The sequence below is a fragment of the Phlebotomus papatasi genome, chromosome 3, assembly GCF_024763615.1.
Source record: "Phlebotomus papatasi isolate M1 chromosome 3, Ppap_2.1, whole genome shotgun sequence".
Lineage (NCBI taxonomy): Eukaryota > Metazoa > Arthropoda > Insecta > Diptera > Psychodidae > Phlebotomus > Phlebotomus papatasi.
In genome coordinates, this window is record NC_077224.1 from 8924743 (window position 1) to 8944009 (window position 19267).

A 19267-nucleotide genomic window follows, 5' to 3' on the forward strand; every position below is an offset into this window, starting at 1 on the left:
ATTGCACAGATCACAGGGATTCAATCTCAATTTATCTATGAAAACCCTTGTCTAAACATTTGCATAAATTTGAAAAATAAAGCAAGAATTAGTTTTATTTTACTTATTTATCGCTCTAATTGGTTTTAAACTTATTACGTGTTAGAGTCACGAAAATTACTTTGCTTTTTCGCTTCATTCAATTTTCTTAAAGTGAATCAGAAATTTTAGAAATTTCTTTAAAGTTTCAAGAAAGATTTGAATATTTATGAAATTTTGAAAATAACATTCAGAATTTTATTACCATGCAACGAAAGGTCTTTTCAAATTAAATTAAATTATAAAAATAATAAAGTAATATAAATATGTAAAAATCGTATTCATATCGGTTTATAAAGCCGAATTTGTACCGTTTTCTTGATGGCACTGTTGTTAAGACGGTGGCGGTCGCTGATTGAAATGGAAATCGCTGATTGAAAATGGACCAAAATAACACAACAAAACACAAAACATAAATATTAAAAAAAAAAACAAAAGTAAAAAAGCAATAAAAAAACTGTTATCTGAAAAATTAATTTACCCTAAAATTACATACTAGTAGGACCTTCCTCTCTGTCTCTGCAGCCCTCTCAAAAAATGATTAGGCTAACTTCTTGCTATTTAGTGAAAAAAAAGTCGAAAATCTACCCAAAAATTCGTAATTGAAATACTCTTAATTTTAGATGGCAAATTTCATGAAATTTCACTGTAGTCTCCATCTACAATAGGCGGAAAAACGTGAAATTTCATGAAATTTTGACGATTTTGGTCTCTGGCTTTACCATCGACATAATAATGCTACTCCGTATTTACAATATTTCGGAATGATATCCACATAAAATACTTTAAATCGTTCTAAATTGAGCTTTATCTTCGGTGCTTTCAAATCTTGACAAAGAAAATCTGTTATCTGAAAAATGAATTTACGAATTTACCCTAAAATTACATAGTAGGGCCTTCCTCACCGTCTCTGCTGCACTCTGTGGAGCCCTTCGTACGGGCTCAAACATCGATCGAGCCTTGGGGTTGCTGTAGGTTAACAGATGCTCCTGGTGGAGGCTGTTCGCCCAGTCCTTTTCTAAGCTGGCCGCAGTACTGCCTTCTCTAATTTCGGGGTGGAGATTACTCTAATAAAACGTGTGCACGAAAAGATTTCTCATTTGAAAAATGGCTCTCAAACACAAACCATAGTATATATAACAAAAACAAATATATTTTTAGAAAGATATTTTTATTTGGATTTTTTCTAGGATTTTGATTTTTTTTATTGCAATTTTCTTCTTGCCGAATTCTAGCACCTTCTTTTTAATTACCGTCATTGGAGACTTGACATGCCCATATCCGCGGTCTCGGGCTACTTCCCTCCACTTCTTCTCGAAATCCGGCAAGTTTTCAGCTGTCTGGACCCTTCTTCTTGACATTTGTCTTCAAAATTCCCAGTGTTTCTCGATTTTTCGGAGTGTAGGACGGATTAAACATCTTTCCCACAGCCTTAGAATCCTTTGAGAAAATGATCGTTGAGTTTCCGCGACCTTGTTTTAGCAGTCTTACGGTGTTTGTCGGTCCAAAGGGGAGCAGCCTGAGCTTTGTAGGCTATCAAACCAATCCTCTCCATCCTCTCCTTGATTTTATGGACCAAGCTTCAACGTATTCCCATCTCTTTGGCAACATCTCACGTGGAAGGATTGAGATGATTCTCGAAAAAAAGCTCAAGAACTCTCTTTTCCATCCTCTAGTTCTGAATCCCAGGCTTTCAGCTATACTTCCTCCTGGCTTCGGAGCAACAGTCTTAAGTTTCTTGAACCGAATTAGAATCCTCCAGACGCTGGAGCGGCACACTTCCCGGTCAATTTCAAAATCTCAGCATAACTTGCATTTGGATTCTTGAGATGATTGTCAACTTTTGATCTTCGCATGGTCTCCATCTTTTTGCAATAACTCAGTCAAAAATCATTATATTTTAACAATAATTTCACCAAAAGAAAGCTGATTATATTCTCTTGAAACGAAAACGAAGAACAAAACAAAATCCAAAGCCTACTATGATCAACTTCATGTCATGTGACTAACTTCAGGAAGGTGTTCCCGATCAATCCCAAGGTGTTCCAAGGTAAGATTCCGAATTTGATTCAGCCACCTTGTAGGTCTGCCCCTAGGTCGAGGTTTCCTCACAAATGGCTTTCATAGCTTTTCTGGGGAATCTCTCTTAATTCATGCATTGAACATGACCATTGTCATACCATCGAAGTTGTGTTCTCTCAATCCGAAGTAGCAAGTACTCGACTAGTTCCTCATAAACGGCTCCGTTCCTCACTCGATCTCGACGAGTAATTCCCTTAACCGCCCGGAGGTATATCATATCGGCAACTTGTACTCGCGATCTTATCCTTTCGGTCATTACCCAAATCTCATGACCATAGGTGAGAATAAGAATAAACACAGCTTTGAAAACCGATAACTTAGCTGAACGGCTAAGCTCGGCTTTCCTCACCATGCTTCCACCAAGCTACCTCACTACTGCAGAAGCTTGATCGATATTTTAATCAATCAACTGATCTAATTTCGACCAGGTCTTTTGACGTCGATTAATCCAGGATGACAAGTTTTCCTGTAAATGATCGAATGATCAAATTTTCAACTAGACTACCTCTAAACCATATCCAAAAATTAACGAAATCATTCAGGTTAATTGTGAAAAAATAAATAAAAAAAACCTCATTTTTGACGTCGTAGAACAACGAAGAGTACGAAACCTCTTATAATGGTATGTAAGGACGTTTACTTCCTGTATGAAATTTTGCGCCCCTATCATTATTCAATTCTAATTAAATAATTTAATGTGAAGATTCCCAAATCTTAGTAAAATCAATGAAAAATCCTTCTGAATTTTCCTAATTAGTGCAATTACAACATTTTCCATTTGGCGCGAAATTTCTGAAACTTTGGAAATTTTCGCGCCAAAAACCCTAAAAGCAAAAGTGCCGGGAATGAGGCATTGATTGTGGGGGCCAGAGTGAGAAAGGTGTCTTAGTTGTGTCTGTATTCCACCTTCGAGGCCCAAGCAGACGGTCAGCAGCCAAACGTGAAACGAACTCCATTTAGTTTTGTTTATTTATTCGGTTGCGATAGAACTCCAACGACAAGGGGAGAAATTACCTTCAAGAGCTCTCACTGCTTTTTTTTCTGTCCATGCCATTGTTTCGGTGTCTGCGGAGTGTTTTCAGGTGAAAACAGGTGCAAGAGTGATATCTAAAAGAGATCCTAAACTCTTATGAAAATTTGGGTCAAAAGGCTAATGTGGAAGTGTTTTGCTGTTTCGGTGAAGACTTTAATGTGGCAATGCTTGTGAAATCAAAATAACTTTCAGTTTCGAATGGATACCATTATTAATCATAAATAGTGAAAATCCGAGTGTCTTGTGGAACGAATGAACTTTTGCGCGAATGCCATTGCAAATTGGTGTTGGATGAAGAAATCGACGGAGCATGAAGTGAAGTGATTTGCAATGGATGTCCTCTATAGAGAGACTCCTGGAGCGGTGTTCAGGATGGTGAGGTCACGGTTCATGGATTGTCCAAGTGAGGACAATTATTCTGCCGTATCCACAACTTCAGTTCAATCCTCACCGAAGAGTGTTCTCACCAGGAAATCTCTTCAGAGTCTTACGCTTGGTCAGAGCCCTGTGACAGGATGGATTAGGGTGTTCTGTGGTCCAGATCGAAGTGACATTGCTCAGGATGATCCCAGTCGAATGGTTAATGTGTTAACTTCAAGTTCTGTGGAGCAGGTTGTATCTGACATGGATCTTCCTGTGGACTATACCCTGTGGCTTCAAATTGGCGGGAATCCTTCCCGAAGGCTGGAGTCTGAAGAAAAGCCATTTCTTCTTCAAGAAAACTTCTTCAAAGCCTTGGGATTTACGGATGATTCAAGAAGATCTAGGCTTAGCATTGATCCTGATCTTAAGCATTTGATTCGATTTCACATTGGTCCAGCGGAGCTTCCAATGTGTCCTGGGATCACGAGATCAGGTTCAGTTGAAATCCTCAAAGGATTGGTATTTCCTCAATGGAGGAGGAGATCAGTAGCTCTCTTTGGGAGCAAGATGATTCTATATCCAGGTAAGAATTGATAAGTTATCTGAGTCAAGAGGCCAAATTGCAGGTCAAATTAAATGCCCCCGATCTTGAAGAATTTATCCTGAAAACCTTGATGAATAATGTTACGCTGTACCGTAGATACGAATGATTTTACACCCCCGCTTTTCGCAAGCTTTGCTTTAATCCTAGAACTTGAGGATGGTCCAGTGACCATAAGTGTACTTAAAGATAGTAAAAAAAAATATCCTTAGTGACAGATTTAAAAACCGGCTTACGACAAGTAAGGTTCAAAGTCATTCGCATCTACGGCACTTTTTCGTTATGTTTCTACACTACTTCCGATTATAAATATTTTCCTCACTCAAGAAAATAATTTATCCCGATTAATGATCCAGACTAAAACATTTTTGAAGATACGATAAACATCCTATTTTTCATTATGAAAATATTAGACTCAAACCAAAAAAGATATTTTCTTGATGAAAGAAACTGACTCATTACTCGAAAACCCTTGCTAAAATCTCTTTATTATTCCTAAAAATGTTCCCTTTTACGGATTATATGTCCCAAAAACTTCTTAATTAATTCTTTTTTATCGCTCCCAAAAATTATCCCATGATGTAATGTTCAGTTTCATTTGAAAATAAGGGAAAAGGCCTTATTTTAAAGATGTCTCAATTCAAAGGTGCCCTACTTCCTCCCACTACTGAAAAACATCGAACTATTTGCATTCTATTAAATCGTATAAAGAAGTATCCAAAATGCAAATAAAAGATTTTTTGTAAAAAAATCGAATTGTTCGACTTATATTCTGAGTCATCGAAATACATTAAATAAATTTCAACATTTCGTTCAAAGTGCGTCAATTAGGGTTTTCCGCCGAGGAAGTGATCCTTTATGTATTTCTTCTTTATCAAAAAATAACTTCAGTTATTTTTATTTTCTATTATTCTCAGAAATTTGTATTTTCATAATTTGTTGAAACTTTCTCTATTACAAATCTTAGAATTTATTCCTGACAATTTGTCTTGATACCGCTAATAACTTTCTTTGATTTACGAGTATATTTATAATCTTTTTATTTATTTAAAAATCTTTAAAGAGATCTCTGAAATTTCTTAATCTATATGGTAACAATAAGGAGAACTGACGTATAATCAATTTTTGAACGATAATCCGGTGTTCATCGGGTGGGAGCGAACTAGCCCAGAATAAAAGCACTGTGAAGTAAAGACTTTTATTCTGGGCTAATCCGCTCCCACTTGATGAACACCGGATTATTGTTTAAAAATTGATTATTAGACTTTTTTTTAATTAAGTCTCGAAATGAATAATAGGGGAGACTGGGGCAAGAAGTCACAAATTGAAAATTTGAAAATTCAATATTTTCCAAAATAAAAGAGATAGCGGCTTAAAATTTTTTCCATAGGTGGTCTCCATAGACCTTCCTCAAATTCGAAAGTTTTTTAGAATTCGAACAAGGAATTCAGAAAATAAAAAGTATTGAAATTTTTGGCCCTATTTTTGAAATGTTTTCCTTACAACAATTATCACTTTTCACCTACTTATTTTCCAAAATTAATGCACTGGTAAGTATTTCCTAAATGAATTGGATTCCTTGAAAACGAATACGCTATCTATATTAGAATTTCATAAAAGTTCTTTTCTCCAGAAATCCTTTTATTAAAAACGACCACTTGGGGTAAAAAGTAACAAAAGCTATGGAGCAAAAAGTAACAAAGACCGAAGCAATTTCTGATGTCTCACGGCGAGAAGAAACGCCATTTTCGCGTATCACCACTTTTTGCTTGCATTTGTCAAACGATTAGCAGTCTCTTGTGTGTGTTTTCTAAAATAGCTTAAAAAGCGCTTTCCTCGTTCAGATAGAGGAAACTGTTTAAAAAGGTGCAGAGGAACAAATTTCCCATGAAAATATGTCTCCTAGCTATTTTTTAAATTTACGAAATAATACCAGTGCAAGTCAAGTGTAACGATTTATACCTTACGCTTACGTGTTTCTTCTGTAATTATTCTATACCTGATGAAGAGGACATCGTATTCCCGAAACATTGTAGCGAATAAAAATTGAAAGAAGCGAAAAAAGGTCTTACTCCGTTTTCACCAGATATTGCACTCTACCAGACCGTACATAGTTGAACAAATCAAAACGTGTTAATATCCCATCCCTGGTACTATTTGCCCCAGCATTTTTGAGAATGGTCACAAAATTACCTTTTAGAAAACAGATCGATAAATGTATTTCCTTACAAAATAGAGGAAAATTACTTTCACAAAGTTGTAGAGCAGTAAGTTTCCTATAAAACTGCACTAATTAGAAATTTCTGGGGCGCTAGGGTAGTTTGTAAAAAAATAAAATATCCGTTTTGTTACTTTTTGCCCCAGTCTCCCCTACCTTAAAAATCGCATAATATTTTGCTTTATTTCAAAATTCTTTTTAATTACATATTTTTGAATTATTAATCTTAGAAATAACGTACAAGAATCTAGAAGTTTGTAATTCTACTTGGCCCATTAGCTCGTTTCCAGGATACAGAAGCATAGGCGTACGGTGGCTGGAGTGAAGGGGGCGATCGGCCCGGGTGCTGTAAAAATTAGGGGCGCCGTAAGGCAACCAAAAAATTAGAGATACTAAAAAATTAAAGTGTTATAAAGTGAAGGCGCTTTAAAAATAAGCACTTATAAAATTAGAGCTCCTAGACGCCTGAGATTTTCTATATTATTTTCTTGATTTTTTTTTTGAGAATTTCTGTTTAAAAATTTTAAAGAAAATCAAGAAAATAATATACAAAATTGAAAATAATATACAAATCAAGAAGTTAAAAACTTCTTGTGGTGATGTGTAGATGTAAGCAGACGTTAGACGTTTCTCATTTTACGTTTTACGATTTTTGATCATAAAGACCTTAACGGATGGCAGATGCAAAACCCCTTGACTTCTCTTGAAAAGAGACATTTTGTTGATCAAGGATAGGACTAAAAAGTAGCGAAGTGTCGATGAGCTGAAGTCATCCCTTATTCGGAAATGGCAGGACATTCGGAAATATGGTATTCGTGCAAACTAAAATGCATTTTCTGACAAACTTAAGATCATAGTTAAGTCAAAATACTATCGTATTGAACAAAACCGACAATATGTATTCTGAAATTTTGATGTATTCACTACCATTTTGTCCTTATTTCAGAAGAGTTGAACAAAAAAATTCAGGGTTTTTTTTTGTTTAACTGACCGAACTACATCTAACAAAAAAATCAGAACTTCGGACACTTTTTCATTAATTTCAAAGACTTTTTATTGATCCAAAATGTCATTTATAAGAATGAAATATTAAGATTCTTATTTATTTATTTATTTTATTTAAATATTCTTATTTATTTATAAGAATATTTAAGCTTACAATATTTCATTATCGTAAGATCTTTACTCTTGATAAATAGAAGCTGCCAAATTTATCTGAATTTTTATGAATTTCTGGAAATTATTTTCTTAACCCTAGAATATCGTTTTCATGATTATGTATTATTTTTTTAATATTATTTATTGCAGAACATCCAATTGAAATTTTTATTCTTCCAAAAAAAAAAAAACATTCCATTGATGTGTTTTCTTTTTAAATAACGGAAAATATTTTTTTCCTGATCTTAGAAGTATATCGCTCTTTGGAAATTACAAGGGGCCAACTAATTTTCGGCCATTTTTCAGGAGACAGCATGAAAGATTCAACTTTGTGTAAATAAGTATCTCAATTAAATGACTGAACAAAAACAATTTATTTCTCTTCTATTTGTATGAGCACTAATGTAAACATCAAAACTTTTATATTTTTACCTTTCAAAATAGGCTTTTTAATGAGTTAGCTCCTTGTCGTTCTAAATGATGTGAAAATTTTGCTGAAATTAGAATGACAAAGGATCAACTTGCTTGAGTTAGTACCCTGTTTCACAAAAATTTGAACGATGAATATATTTTGTAATTGTTTTATTACTTCAAACAAAATTATCCAAGTAATTAAAAAGATTAAAATTTTGAAAAACTTTTCTAATAACGAAATTTAATGACTTATATCATCTGAAAATTTATTAAATTGTCTTTCTAAGTGCATTAAAATCTCAAAATCGCAAAAAAGTGAGTTGACCCCTTGTAATTTCCAAGGAGCGATATGTTTCTACGAAGAAACTGGCATAATATGTATAGATAGGGGACTCTCCGGTGATGGCCAGTCGATTTGAAGTCACTTCACAAAGAAAAACACTTTTTCAATGTTGCCCAGAGCTTTCGGTTCTGGGTATCATAATCGTACCTAAATAAAAATTGCTTAAAAAGGGGAAATCAGTGAAAACAAATTCCTAAAAAAACCATCCCAATTGATAATCTGAAAGTGATGATATTGTCCAATCCCACATAAAGTTTAGTCGACAACTGAAGATGGTCCATATCTAAGACCGAAAGCTCTGAGCCACATTGAGAAAGTGTTTTCTTTGTGAAGTGACTTCAAATCTACTGGTCATCACCGGAGAGTCCCCTATGATCTTAGCTTGGAACTATGACATTTTTAATTGATTCGTAGAATTGATGTTTCGCATTTCAGTAACTTTAAAATGATTTAAAAATATTTTACTTGCTTTAGGCCTGTTTTTTTTTAAAGAATTTTTTAAAACAAGAAACAAAGAAAATAGAAAAACATAAAGAAAATAATTGATAAATACTTTTCATATTTAAAATATTTCTAATCTGAAATAAAATAATTAAAAAAGAGACACTTAACTTCTTTAAAAGTCTTTAAAGATTGAAAGGAAAACAATTTTAAAATTATTTATTCAAAAACTGATTTTAAGTTGAAAACTTGACTTGAAAAAATGATGAAAATCACATGCTATGCCTTGGTATACTACTCAGCACAATCTATACGATACGTTTTTATTGCTTAGATTTAGCTTGCTTATCAATTTTATGGATCATAGTAAAATTTAATTTCTTATTGTTACGCCACTTAAGATTTTATTTTCTTTTTATAAAAAAAAAATCTCTAACTGTTTTAACATTCAAGACAAGAAAAATATTGTTAAAGTCTTTAACAAATTGAAAGCCATTTTACGTATAAATTAGCAGACAAATCGTCTCCTTTTAATTAAAGCAAATTATAAAACATTTTACACGTGTTTCCGCCACAATCTCTCATTGAAAATCACTCCACTAAATGCCCTTCCTTGGCGTTTGCTGTGCAATATCCAAGCACAAGAGTTCATGAACCTTCCTCTAACTTTTCCCACCTGCAGACGTTCTAATCGATCGATTGTGTTTCTCCCAGGGAACAATTGTCTATCGCCGGAAGTGTTTGAATTAGGCGGGGCTGATATCTACGAGCACTCACCAGGGTACAATCGCCTCATACTCAAAATCCAGCCAAAGAATTTCAACGAGGCATCAAGAGAGGGTCTTACCAAATCCTCCGTGGATGCCTTTCTCCATCAATCAAGTGCCAGCATCGGAAACCTCTATCACAGTTCAATAAGCCTCTCATCGGCCAATGGAGATCCTGACAGGGTGCTTTTTCTCGGCTTTGAAGAGTCCTGGGAGAGGGATCTCTGGAGCAATTGGCTCATTGAGGTAACACAAATAAAAAATTGATGAAAAATGACTCAACGGATTCTTCAGCAAATTGCCCGGCAAATGTCGTTAGTAATGCGTGTCGATCATTATGCAAATATTGCGAGATTGTCCTTGTGGCATCATTTTTACGGTACTTTGATTGATCTCTGACGGTTGCGGCAAATCACTTCGGAGATGAACCCGCTGAACCAAATTCTATCGAGCGTGATCTATGACGCGTGCCATGTTCTTTAGCAACATTGTTGAGACATCAGCATAAAAGAGACGAGGTTGTCGCAATTGCCGCATAAACTACTCCGTGAACCGCTTAAGAAAAATTAACAAAAGGGTTTGTCATTTTGAAAAACAGAGTACAATGTTTTTGGATTAAGAAATAAAGAAGTGATTTGAGAGAATTTAAGCTGATTTTTTGGGATATTTGATTGATTAATTGATTTATTGTCATCTCTGTTTTTTTTTTGTCCCACCCCCATGCGACCATCGCCGTCTTAGCGTCGATTTCAACCTCCAGGACGGAAACGATAGAAAGTCCTTCCACTAGTTGTGTTTTTTGCCACCGTGTACATAAGCACAATATAACCAAAAGTTCTTTTTTGTTAAAAATACGATAAAGTGTCTCGGATGGTATGTTGTATGTGCTAAAATTAATTAGACTAATTTGATGATATTTCAGCACTTCGGCGGGGTATTACAAAAAGAAATGTTTGAAATATTTTGATTTTTTTAAAAACATCGGAAGTTTAAGTAAAGCTACTGCTCTACAATTCATGTGCTAAAAGTTCTATTTTTTTTAATGTTCTCAGATTTTATAGGTTTTTAGTGTATTTATGCTACTTATCTCCATCTTATACAGCCCTCAGTTGAGACAATTTTTTCGATGGAGAAATTATTTCTGAATTCTTTTGTTGTCGGTAAAAATCTTAATAGAGAATGGTCCCGGAATCGCCACGAACGGGACCTAAATCAATGGATATACATTGGCATAGCTAAGAACTTTTGTTCTGAGACCAATATTCAAAACCATGGAGGAAAAGTATCCTCTAGAAATATTTCTTAGAAGGGAGAATATTCAAAAGTATACGGTCGCTGATTCGTCTTTATTCAGAAATGAGAGTAGGCTTATTTTGTAGATTCTGATAATAGATTAAAAAATTGTCGGGGCCCAAAGCAATAAACGCTGGGAGTCCTTGTATCCTTGTTATCTTTCCAAAAAATTGTTGTTTTGACAATGAATTACGCAAGAACGACTAAATCTATTTACGGAACCTTCGTATTTTACATTTCGTCTTTCATATATTTTCTACAAAAATTGAACATTTCGTCTGTCATACTTTTTACATATGTAGCCGGGCTTTTTGCCCTGAAAGATTCCTCATGGAGACCAAGGCTTATCGCGGCCAATTGCCCGGCAGCGACCCAGCTCTGTGCCCCATCCGAACTCTTCCAGGCCATGTTACCGACTGACTGACAGTGTCGCCTGTCAGACAATCCCCCACACGGCGGACAACAGAACTATACCACCGGTAAAAGGCCTTGCTTGGAGCGAGAGGCGCGAAACATGAATTTCCCGCGAACAGGGAAGGGAATCCACCAGCCGGGCTCTATTTCGCTATCAGGTGGAAAATCTCGACTACACATAAGTATATCAACTAATAAAATATAATAATAAAATTTCAGTTTTACAAGGACAAAGACGCTCTGCACCTCGGATCTGAGTTTAAAGTCGAACTTAAAGCTCTAATTATCAGTATCGCGTTTGGGGTAAAGAGAAATTTTCTGTGCTTTGCAAAGCTATCAGTATCGCTTGTTCGGGCAAAGGGAAATTTTCTATGCTTTGGGAAGATATCAGTGAAAAGTATATGAAAGACGAGATTTCCAAAGACAAAGTGTCCAAAAAAACAAAGATTACTGAAGATAAAGATTTCAATGATAAACTAGGAAAAGCATATTGTTGCGAACCTGCTTTGAGGCATGCCCTGCCTAGGGGATGCTACACGGCGCTCTTTAGGGGATAAGTGCCGTGCATTATTGAGTTTTACAATTACCCCTATAATTCATGTGAGCAACAAATACTCGCAGCGAAGTAAGTCGAGTATATGTGCTTTCATGGTTAAGTTTGAGTTGAGTTTGAGAGTGGATCTATCATCCACGCTCGAGTAAGCGAGAAGATTGCTGCAGCTATCCTGCTTGCGCAATTGGTTCTCCACTCTAGAGCGCGAATCCCTCCTCGGTGCGCTTTTTAAGCTGCACGAGATTCCCCGAATTACTTTGTCAGTGAAGTAAATAAAGTGTTGTTGAGTTTAACTCTCTGGCCTTTGTTATTCCTCCCTGCCGTCGTGGTCTCCGGTCAAATCCGCAACAATATGTAAAAATGGAAAAAAACGAAGATTCCTGATCCCGTTTCTTCAACCCTAAATCAATAAATAAAAAACCATGATGTTCAGCTTTAAACTCAGACCCCAGGCGCATAACCTTTGACCTTGTAAAACTGCAATTTTATTATTTTATTGGTTGATATGCTTATGTGAAATGTAGAGCACACTCAATGTAAAATACAAAATGGTAAAATATAAAATATCCTAGAATACGAAATGTGCAATACGAAATGTATAATACGAAGTTTTCAAGTCCGAACTTCTTATTTATGCCTATCGCCCCTCCCCCCACCCTCCATTCTGGTAGCCCCCATACAAAATGAGAACATTTTATCTTATAACTCCTTTCTAAGAGGAGATAGAAAGCTGAAATTCGACATGGAAACAAAGGTTTTAGAGAAGACTCTTTAACTATCCATAACACCCCCTAACTATTTAGATTTAAGTTGCATATGGTATGAATGAGCAATTTAACGCATACTTGCTCTTAAGTTTGCAGATACAGTAACATGGATTATTTGAATAATTTCTTGACTGAAACGATTACCTTCAAGGCTGACAGGCCACCTTGAAAATCAAGTTTTCAACTGCCAGCAACTGATTTTGATGGAAGAGATGTCTCTAATTCATGTGACTTCATGGAATGAATATTCATATCCTTTAATCGCTTTTTAGTAAAGGATTCAATCAATGAAAGAATTACCAAATGGAAGTGAAACTCACCATAGATTCATACTTAAGAGGAAAACTACATTATGAACTATAATAATTTAAAATTTTACTGTTTATTTAAATACGACGCCGTTCTCAAGACTTTATAGTCGATCTATAGGGGAAAGTATAATACTTCCGAACGCTCTTTCCTTTGAATAATGTGAGTTTCTTTTATTTTTCCTAAGAGATTTACACAAAGTTGTCATATAATTATCATTAATTTGTAATAATCTTACTAATTTAGTAGAAATGTGTAAGCCTCTAAGAAAAATAAAAGAAAATTCACATTATTCGAGGACATAAACGTTCGAAGGGAGAGTACTTTCCCCTAATAATAATGTGGTACAACACCCTGTTGAGCATCTAAGCCTCTAAACCTAATTAAGTAAGCATAATTATTAGATAAAAATTATATTTTTTTTTATACGGAATTAATATATGGGTTTGATCCAATTTAAATATCTGTTAAGAAATTTCTAGTTACCAAATGGGGATATCAACCTAGGCTAGTTGCATTCTAGAGCAAGCGCTCTATCACTTAATAAGTGCCCTAATGAAATTAGGCTTGAAAATGTCCCTTAAATGCCTCTACATTGGGTGAATTTCTCTCAAAAATCATTTTTTTGAAGGAAATTGCATGCAGTGAGATGGAAACGTCAAAATTTTGTCAAAAATACAATTTTTGACAAACATGGTTCTCAAACAAATTAAATTTCAGTGCTAATTTTGAATGTAATGTACCACTTAACTAAAATGACTAACCCCTTTAATTGTGTTTCAGTGTCACGCAGAGGACATAAAATAATCCTTTAAGAAATATTTTTTCTATCTAGAAAAAATTTTTAAAATTAATCAAGAATCCGATGGAAACTTTTGTCAATAATCCTCAATTTCCTAAACATTCCTCTGCTCGGAAAAACCTTGGTGACACAATCCGGAAGTCTTGCGACGCCACTGCTTTTGCAAACGACATAATGACTAAAACCGTATCACGACTTGAAGCTTGACTCACAATCATATTTCACTGGCTTTTGTAGTCTTGCAGAGTTTTCCGGAACAGTCACTACGGTAATCCAAGTTCTTTGAAGCTGGCTCTCTTTTTTTTCAACTACCCCAAAAACAGTAATTAGAATAATCCCAGAGAAGGTGCGGTGCGTAGAATGGTTTTAACTTGCGTCATGACGCCGGAAATTCATAAATCCAACGGAAAAAGTGCTAAGAATCGTGTTACATTTTGTGATTCTGAGGAGATTGAATTGGATTCCCTCGATTCGTGGCAATCTCAAGTGTCTGAGTGCATTTCTGAGGATGAATTTGTGAGATTAGAAAAGTTAACCCGAAGTGAAAATCAGTGATTCAGAGATGTTTTCTCTATTTCTGCAGGCATCCAAGGGTTTGGGTGATGGAAAGTGTTTGGATATTGGAGGATCAGGACTACAGACAATACCAGAAATTGTCCTGAGATCAACGAGTACAGTGGAGGAACTCCTGGCCGGTCAGAATAAACTCCAAGAAATTGCCTTAGCAACTCTAGCTGAATTTCCCAACTTGAGAGTTCTTCGTTTGCCCGGAAATGGTTTCACATCGTTTCCGGCGCCATTGCTCAACATCACAGCACTCACAGTACTGGATTTGTCCGACAATGAGATTCAATCTCTTCCGGATGAGTTGGCTGACTTGGAAAAGTGAGTGAATCCTCAAGTCCAATATAAACCTTCTTTTCTTAACTTCTTTTTCTCTCTCTCTGCAATTTACTAACCGCGCGTCACGGAGCGTTGGGGAAAAATTTTTCATGTTACACACACTGAATCGGGTACAATTTGTGGATTACATCACAAAATGGCAATAAAGAGTCAACAAGTATTGTGTCTTTCACGGTACAGTGACTCATTTTATTTTCCTTCCAAGCGCACCGGAGAATCAGAAAAGACGAATGTGTCTCTAGCTCTAGCAGACACTTTTAATTATTGTCGCTTTGGGAGGGAGGATAGAGCTTTTGGGGGGAAATATATATAGTTTAAGTGCGATGGTCTTTAGCACGACAGGAGCCAAAAAACCGTTAAATAGGAAACAAGATTGATTTCATAATGAAACGGACCTTAATTTTTGAACATAGAAAATTAGGGGGAAGTAGGGCACTTTTTAAATCGGATGCCTTTCAAATTGGGCATTTTCCCGATTTTCCCTTATTTTTTTATGGAACTGCAACTTATCATGATATAACTTAGAATTACCAAATAATTGTGAGCCTAATTTACAATACGATAAAGCTCAGTTCTATTTAAAAATAGGATAACAAGGCCTATTTTAAAAGTTTTCTTCCCCCTATTTAATTGTACTTGAAAAGCTTAAAGTAGTACAAGAGCTTACAAAGTTAGTCTTTCAAAAATTAACAAAAATATTTAAATAAATCAATCAATAGGCTTCTATATCTTTATTCCTTGTCTATTAAACTTTGATAATAAATTCTCACTCACTGAAACAATACCACGAATCTGTTATATTTTATTAAATACTTGGTACTGAGTTTAATTTGTGGGATTGACTTTATGAGAAATCATGGTATTGCCCTTAAAGATATCTAACACAATTTTATAAAACTGATAAGCAAATCATTGACAGAAGCATGTAAAACGAAAACTTCTCACAACATGTAGAGACCGTTAAAGGTTGTGGTATTCATTTTAAGGCAATGTGAGATTGAATTTTGCCACTTCATAGAATGGATTTAATAAATTGAATATTTTAATCGAGTAAAAAATTACAAGATTTGATTTCCAAAGCCCAACAGAAGTGCTTTTAAAGCACATTTAAATTTATTTTTATTTAAATGGTATTCGTTTTTAATATGTTGTGGGATTGCTTTCTATAACATTATGGTATTCATTTTAAGATATCATATCATGAATTACAAATTGAGTTATTGATTTAATGATAAAACAGGATTAAGTTTATACACTTCATGGGATTGGGATTCTTAATAATGTGGTATTCAATTAGGGTCTAAATGGGATTCTTTTAACTACATCTCGAAATTCATAGTAGGTATTAGAAGTCAATCCCAAAATTTCCGAAATTTAACCAAATGTAGGTCTACAAAATTTTCACTTTAAATAGGATCTGTGAGATTGGATCAATTCCAATCTCACAGTTCAAATCTATATTTAGAAAAGAGCAATAGGATCAATGCAATTTGTGGAAAAATACATTATTTTAAGATCCAATCCCACAGAGTATTATAAATAACTCATTGCAATATCTGTAAATCCATTAAAAAGTATCTTATACAATGCCAAATTCTTTTGAAATCAATCCCACAAGGTTAAGGTTAGTCGCAAATTTCGTCTAAACTTCATTTTCAAGAAATTTATCCTTTTTATTAATTATTTTATTAGTAATAAATAAATGGAACTGAAATTGTGATATTCATTCAAATGTTGTTGGTATTGTATTTCTAAAAATCAAGATCTTCTATATATGAAAAAATATATTCATAGGTTGAAAAGAGATTTTATGAAATCAATGCAATTCTCAATCAATGAAATTATTTTGAAATGAATCCCAAAAATTTATTAGGACAGCTAAGAATTTCTAAATCAATCGTATTTTTTCTAGACTGCAATCTTTGAGAAAAATTTCTTCTTTATTAATTATTTTATTATACACAAAATAATTGTATTAAACTTGTGGTACTCATTTAAAATCTGATCCTATTGTATCTACGTATAGTTCAAGATTTCTCTACGTAAAAATATATACGTAGAGTAAAAAGAGTTGTAATGAAACCAATTAATCAATGCCAATTCCTTTGAAATGTTTTAAATCAATCCCAAAAGTTTATAAGGTAGTATCAAATTTTTTAATCAATCACAAACTTTTTCTAGGCTTTGGATATTTCAAAAAAATCGTAATTTTTATTAATTATTTTTTTTAGTAATAAATTAATGGCATTGAACTTATGGTATTGATTTTTATGCTTTTGGTCCTTTTGGTATTTTACGTCTGAAGTTGAAGATTTTTCTACGAGAAAAAAACTTCATAGACGGTTAGAAGCTTTTATTTTAAGGAATCTTAGCTAGTATTAATGACAATAATTACAGATTGTTGGACCTTTCAAAATTTCAAATCACTAAACAATTACAATTCGATTTCCGACATATACATAATTAGCTCCATATTGCCGATTGATCGCCGCTCCGTGTAGAATCAGTTCAGACTATATCGTTTTATCAAGGTTTCTTACATTAGGAATTAAGACAATTTTTACGAAAATAACAAATTACACGAAAATACGAAAATGTTATCTTCAAAACCGTTTTTAAGAATCTTGTGAAATTCAAAAAATTTTAATAATGTCCTTTAATCCGACTTAAGTTAATATTTATTAAAACTATTCACTAATTATTTCACAAACTGTATTTAACTTTGACCAAAAATTTTAATAACCTTAATACAAAAGCCGACACCCTTTGAAAAATATTTATATATTTACAAAAATATTTAATTAAAAATATTATCAAACATTTGCTGAGTTACACGTTCTGCTGAATCAACACAAATTCTATTTTTAGCCAAAATCAGTGAAACTTCTAAGTTAGAATAAATATAGCAAGTTTATCTACAGAACTCATGGCACAAGACCCGAAACTTAAACAAGCTGTATGACTATAGTAAAATAAATTGAATTTGTATATATTAACCTTGTGAGAAAAGATAGATTAAGAAGTAAAAATATTCAATCATATTTGCTGAATATTTTAAAATTTATAATTAGACAACTGTTAGATAAACATAGAACAAAAAAAATGAGCTTTAAAACGCATTTTCACTTCTTTTGTGTACACCAAACTTCAGACGTAGTTTTTTGCGTAAAGCAGGTGGATTAAATTTCTCAGAATAGTTAAAGTCGTAAGTTAGTCCAATATCTTAAGCAAACTCAAACAATCTTAAGCATCATAATGAAGTCGTTTCTAAAAATAAATCAGAATTTTGAAGAATATCATCTAATACTGCTACAAAATTGAATACTCATATTCAAGAAGCCTCTTCTTCATCGAAACATCTTGTAGAAATCTCTAAGTTGCAGAAAGTATTTTTCGTATAACACGTTCATAAAATGTAGATATAAAATGTATTTCGGTTTGTAAAAGAATCAAATGGGATAGTAAAAGATTTGACATCGTCTATACATCATTTTACTTTGATCAAAACACAACTCTTTATATATTTTAGAGAGTAAACTTTAGAATTTTTCTTTGTCCTCTGTCGGGGTATATGTCACTATTTCCATCTAAATGCTAAATTACTTACTTAATTTTAATTTTAATTACTATACTTTTATCAAAATGCCACCCAATTTAGCTGCAGTCAAATTCAAATTGTATTTCCAGAAATTTATATCCTTCCTTACAAATATCTTGTGCTTTTACCTAATTAACTATCTAATAAAGCAAAAATAATTTTTTATAATCCATTTTACATAAATTTTTGTTGAATATTGGTGGCGGTTTGATACTTAGAGGCCACTCCTTTTTAGTTTATAAAAACCCGGAGTTTTCCTAGAAAGCAAAATAAAATATACCATAATCAATAAAACGACATTAAACTTTTTTTTAAAAATATTTTTGTTATTAACCCTTCAATTTAGAGATAAATCTTTAGGCTATAAATCTCAAAATCGGCTTCTAAGGGCAAATTCTTACATTATAATAAAATGTCTTTAATTTTAATATGTCAAATGTAATTAAACCTTTTTGTTTAATTGTAACAGACTTTACAATAACGAAGATCAAACCTTTAATCTCAAAACTATTCGGACAATTTAAACCTTTTTATAGAAAATATTGAAGTAACATTGTGACAAGTGAAATAAGGGAAAATCTCTAATTTAAAATAAAAAATCTTCAATTTTAACAAGGAAATTAATTTTTAAAAGTTGTATATCTTCATAATATATTTACTGCTTGAACTCAAAAAGTGAGCAGGTATATAATAGACTTTTTTTAACTTGTCATCGTTCTAGAGCTTAAACGGTAAGAGATATCAAATTCTGGTCTCCGGTGACCTCCAATACAAAAACGACAAAAACAATTTTTGCAAGGTTTTTTTCCACCCCTTCTCCATTCCCTCCAAAACCATGTTTTTTTTTTAGTTTTATAAAACGGCTCCTACGATTTCTTTTACTTTTGGATATGTTGTATAAGGTCATTCAAGTGGACATTTCATCGAAAGACACCTATGATTTAAAAAAATCGCTATCCTGAATTTCTGAAGGTTAAAGTTTAACCATTCTAGAAAGACTATTTTTCAACAGATTTGGTTAAATTTATTTATTTTTTAGAAATGTCTGGAATTCAGTAGTAAATAGGTTAAATAGGTTTTTTGCTTGCCCTTATGCTTGTAACTCATGTCGTAACATTTTAGAATGATCA

The 19267-nt window shown here is 33.5% G+C and overlaps 1 protein-coding gene across 1 annotated transcript in view; it reads left to right on the forward strand.

Moving 5' to 3' along the window:
* The first annotated feature begins 3523 nt into the window (after positions 1-3523).
* The window catches only part of LOC129805189 (protein phosphatase PHLPP-like protein), a 28477-nt gene continuing 12733 nt past the window's right edge, over positions 3524-19267 (forward strand). Inside the window, exons 1-3 of the mRNA XM_055852949.1 lie at positions 3524-4139; positions 9446-9744; positions 14220-14521. Of these exons, the coding sequence (XP_055708924.1) occupies positions 3524-4139; positions 9446-9744; positions 14220-14521 (1217 nt within the window). The remainder of the gene's footprint in view (positions 4140-9445; positions 9745-14219; positions 14522-19267) is intronic.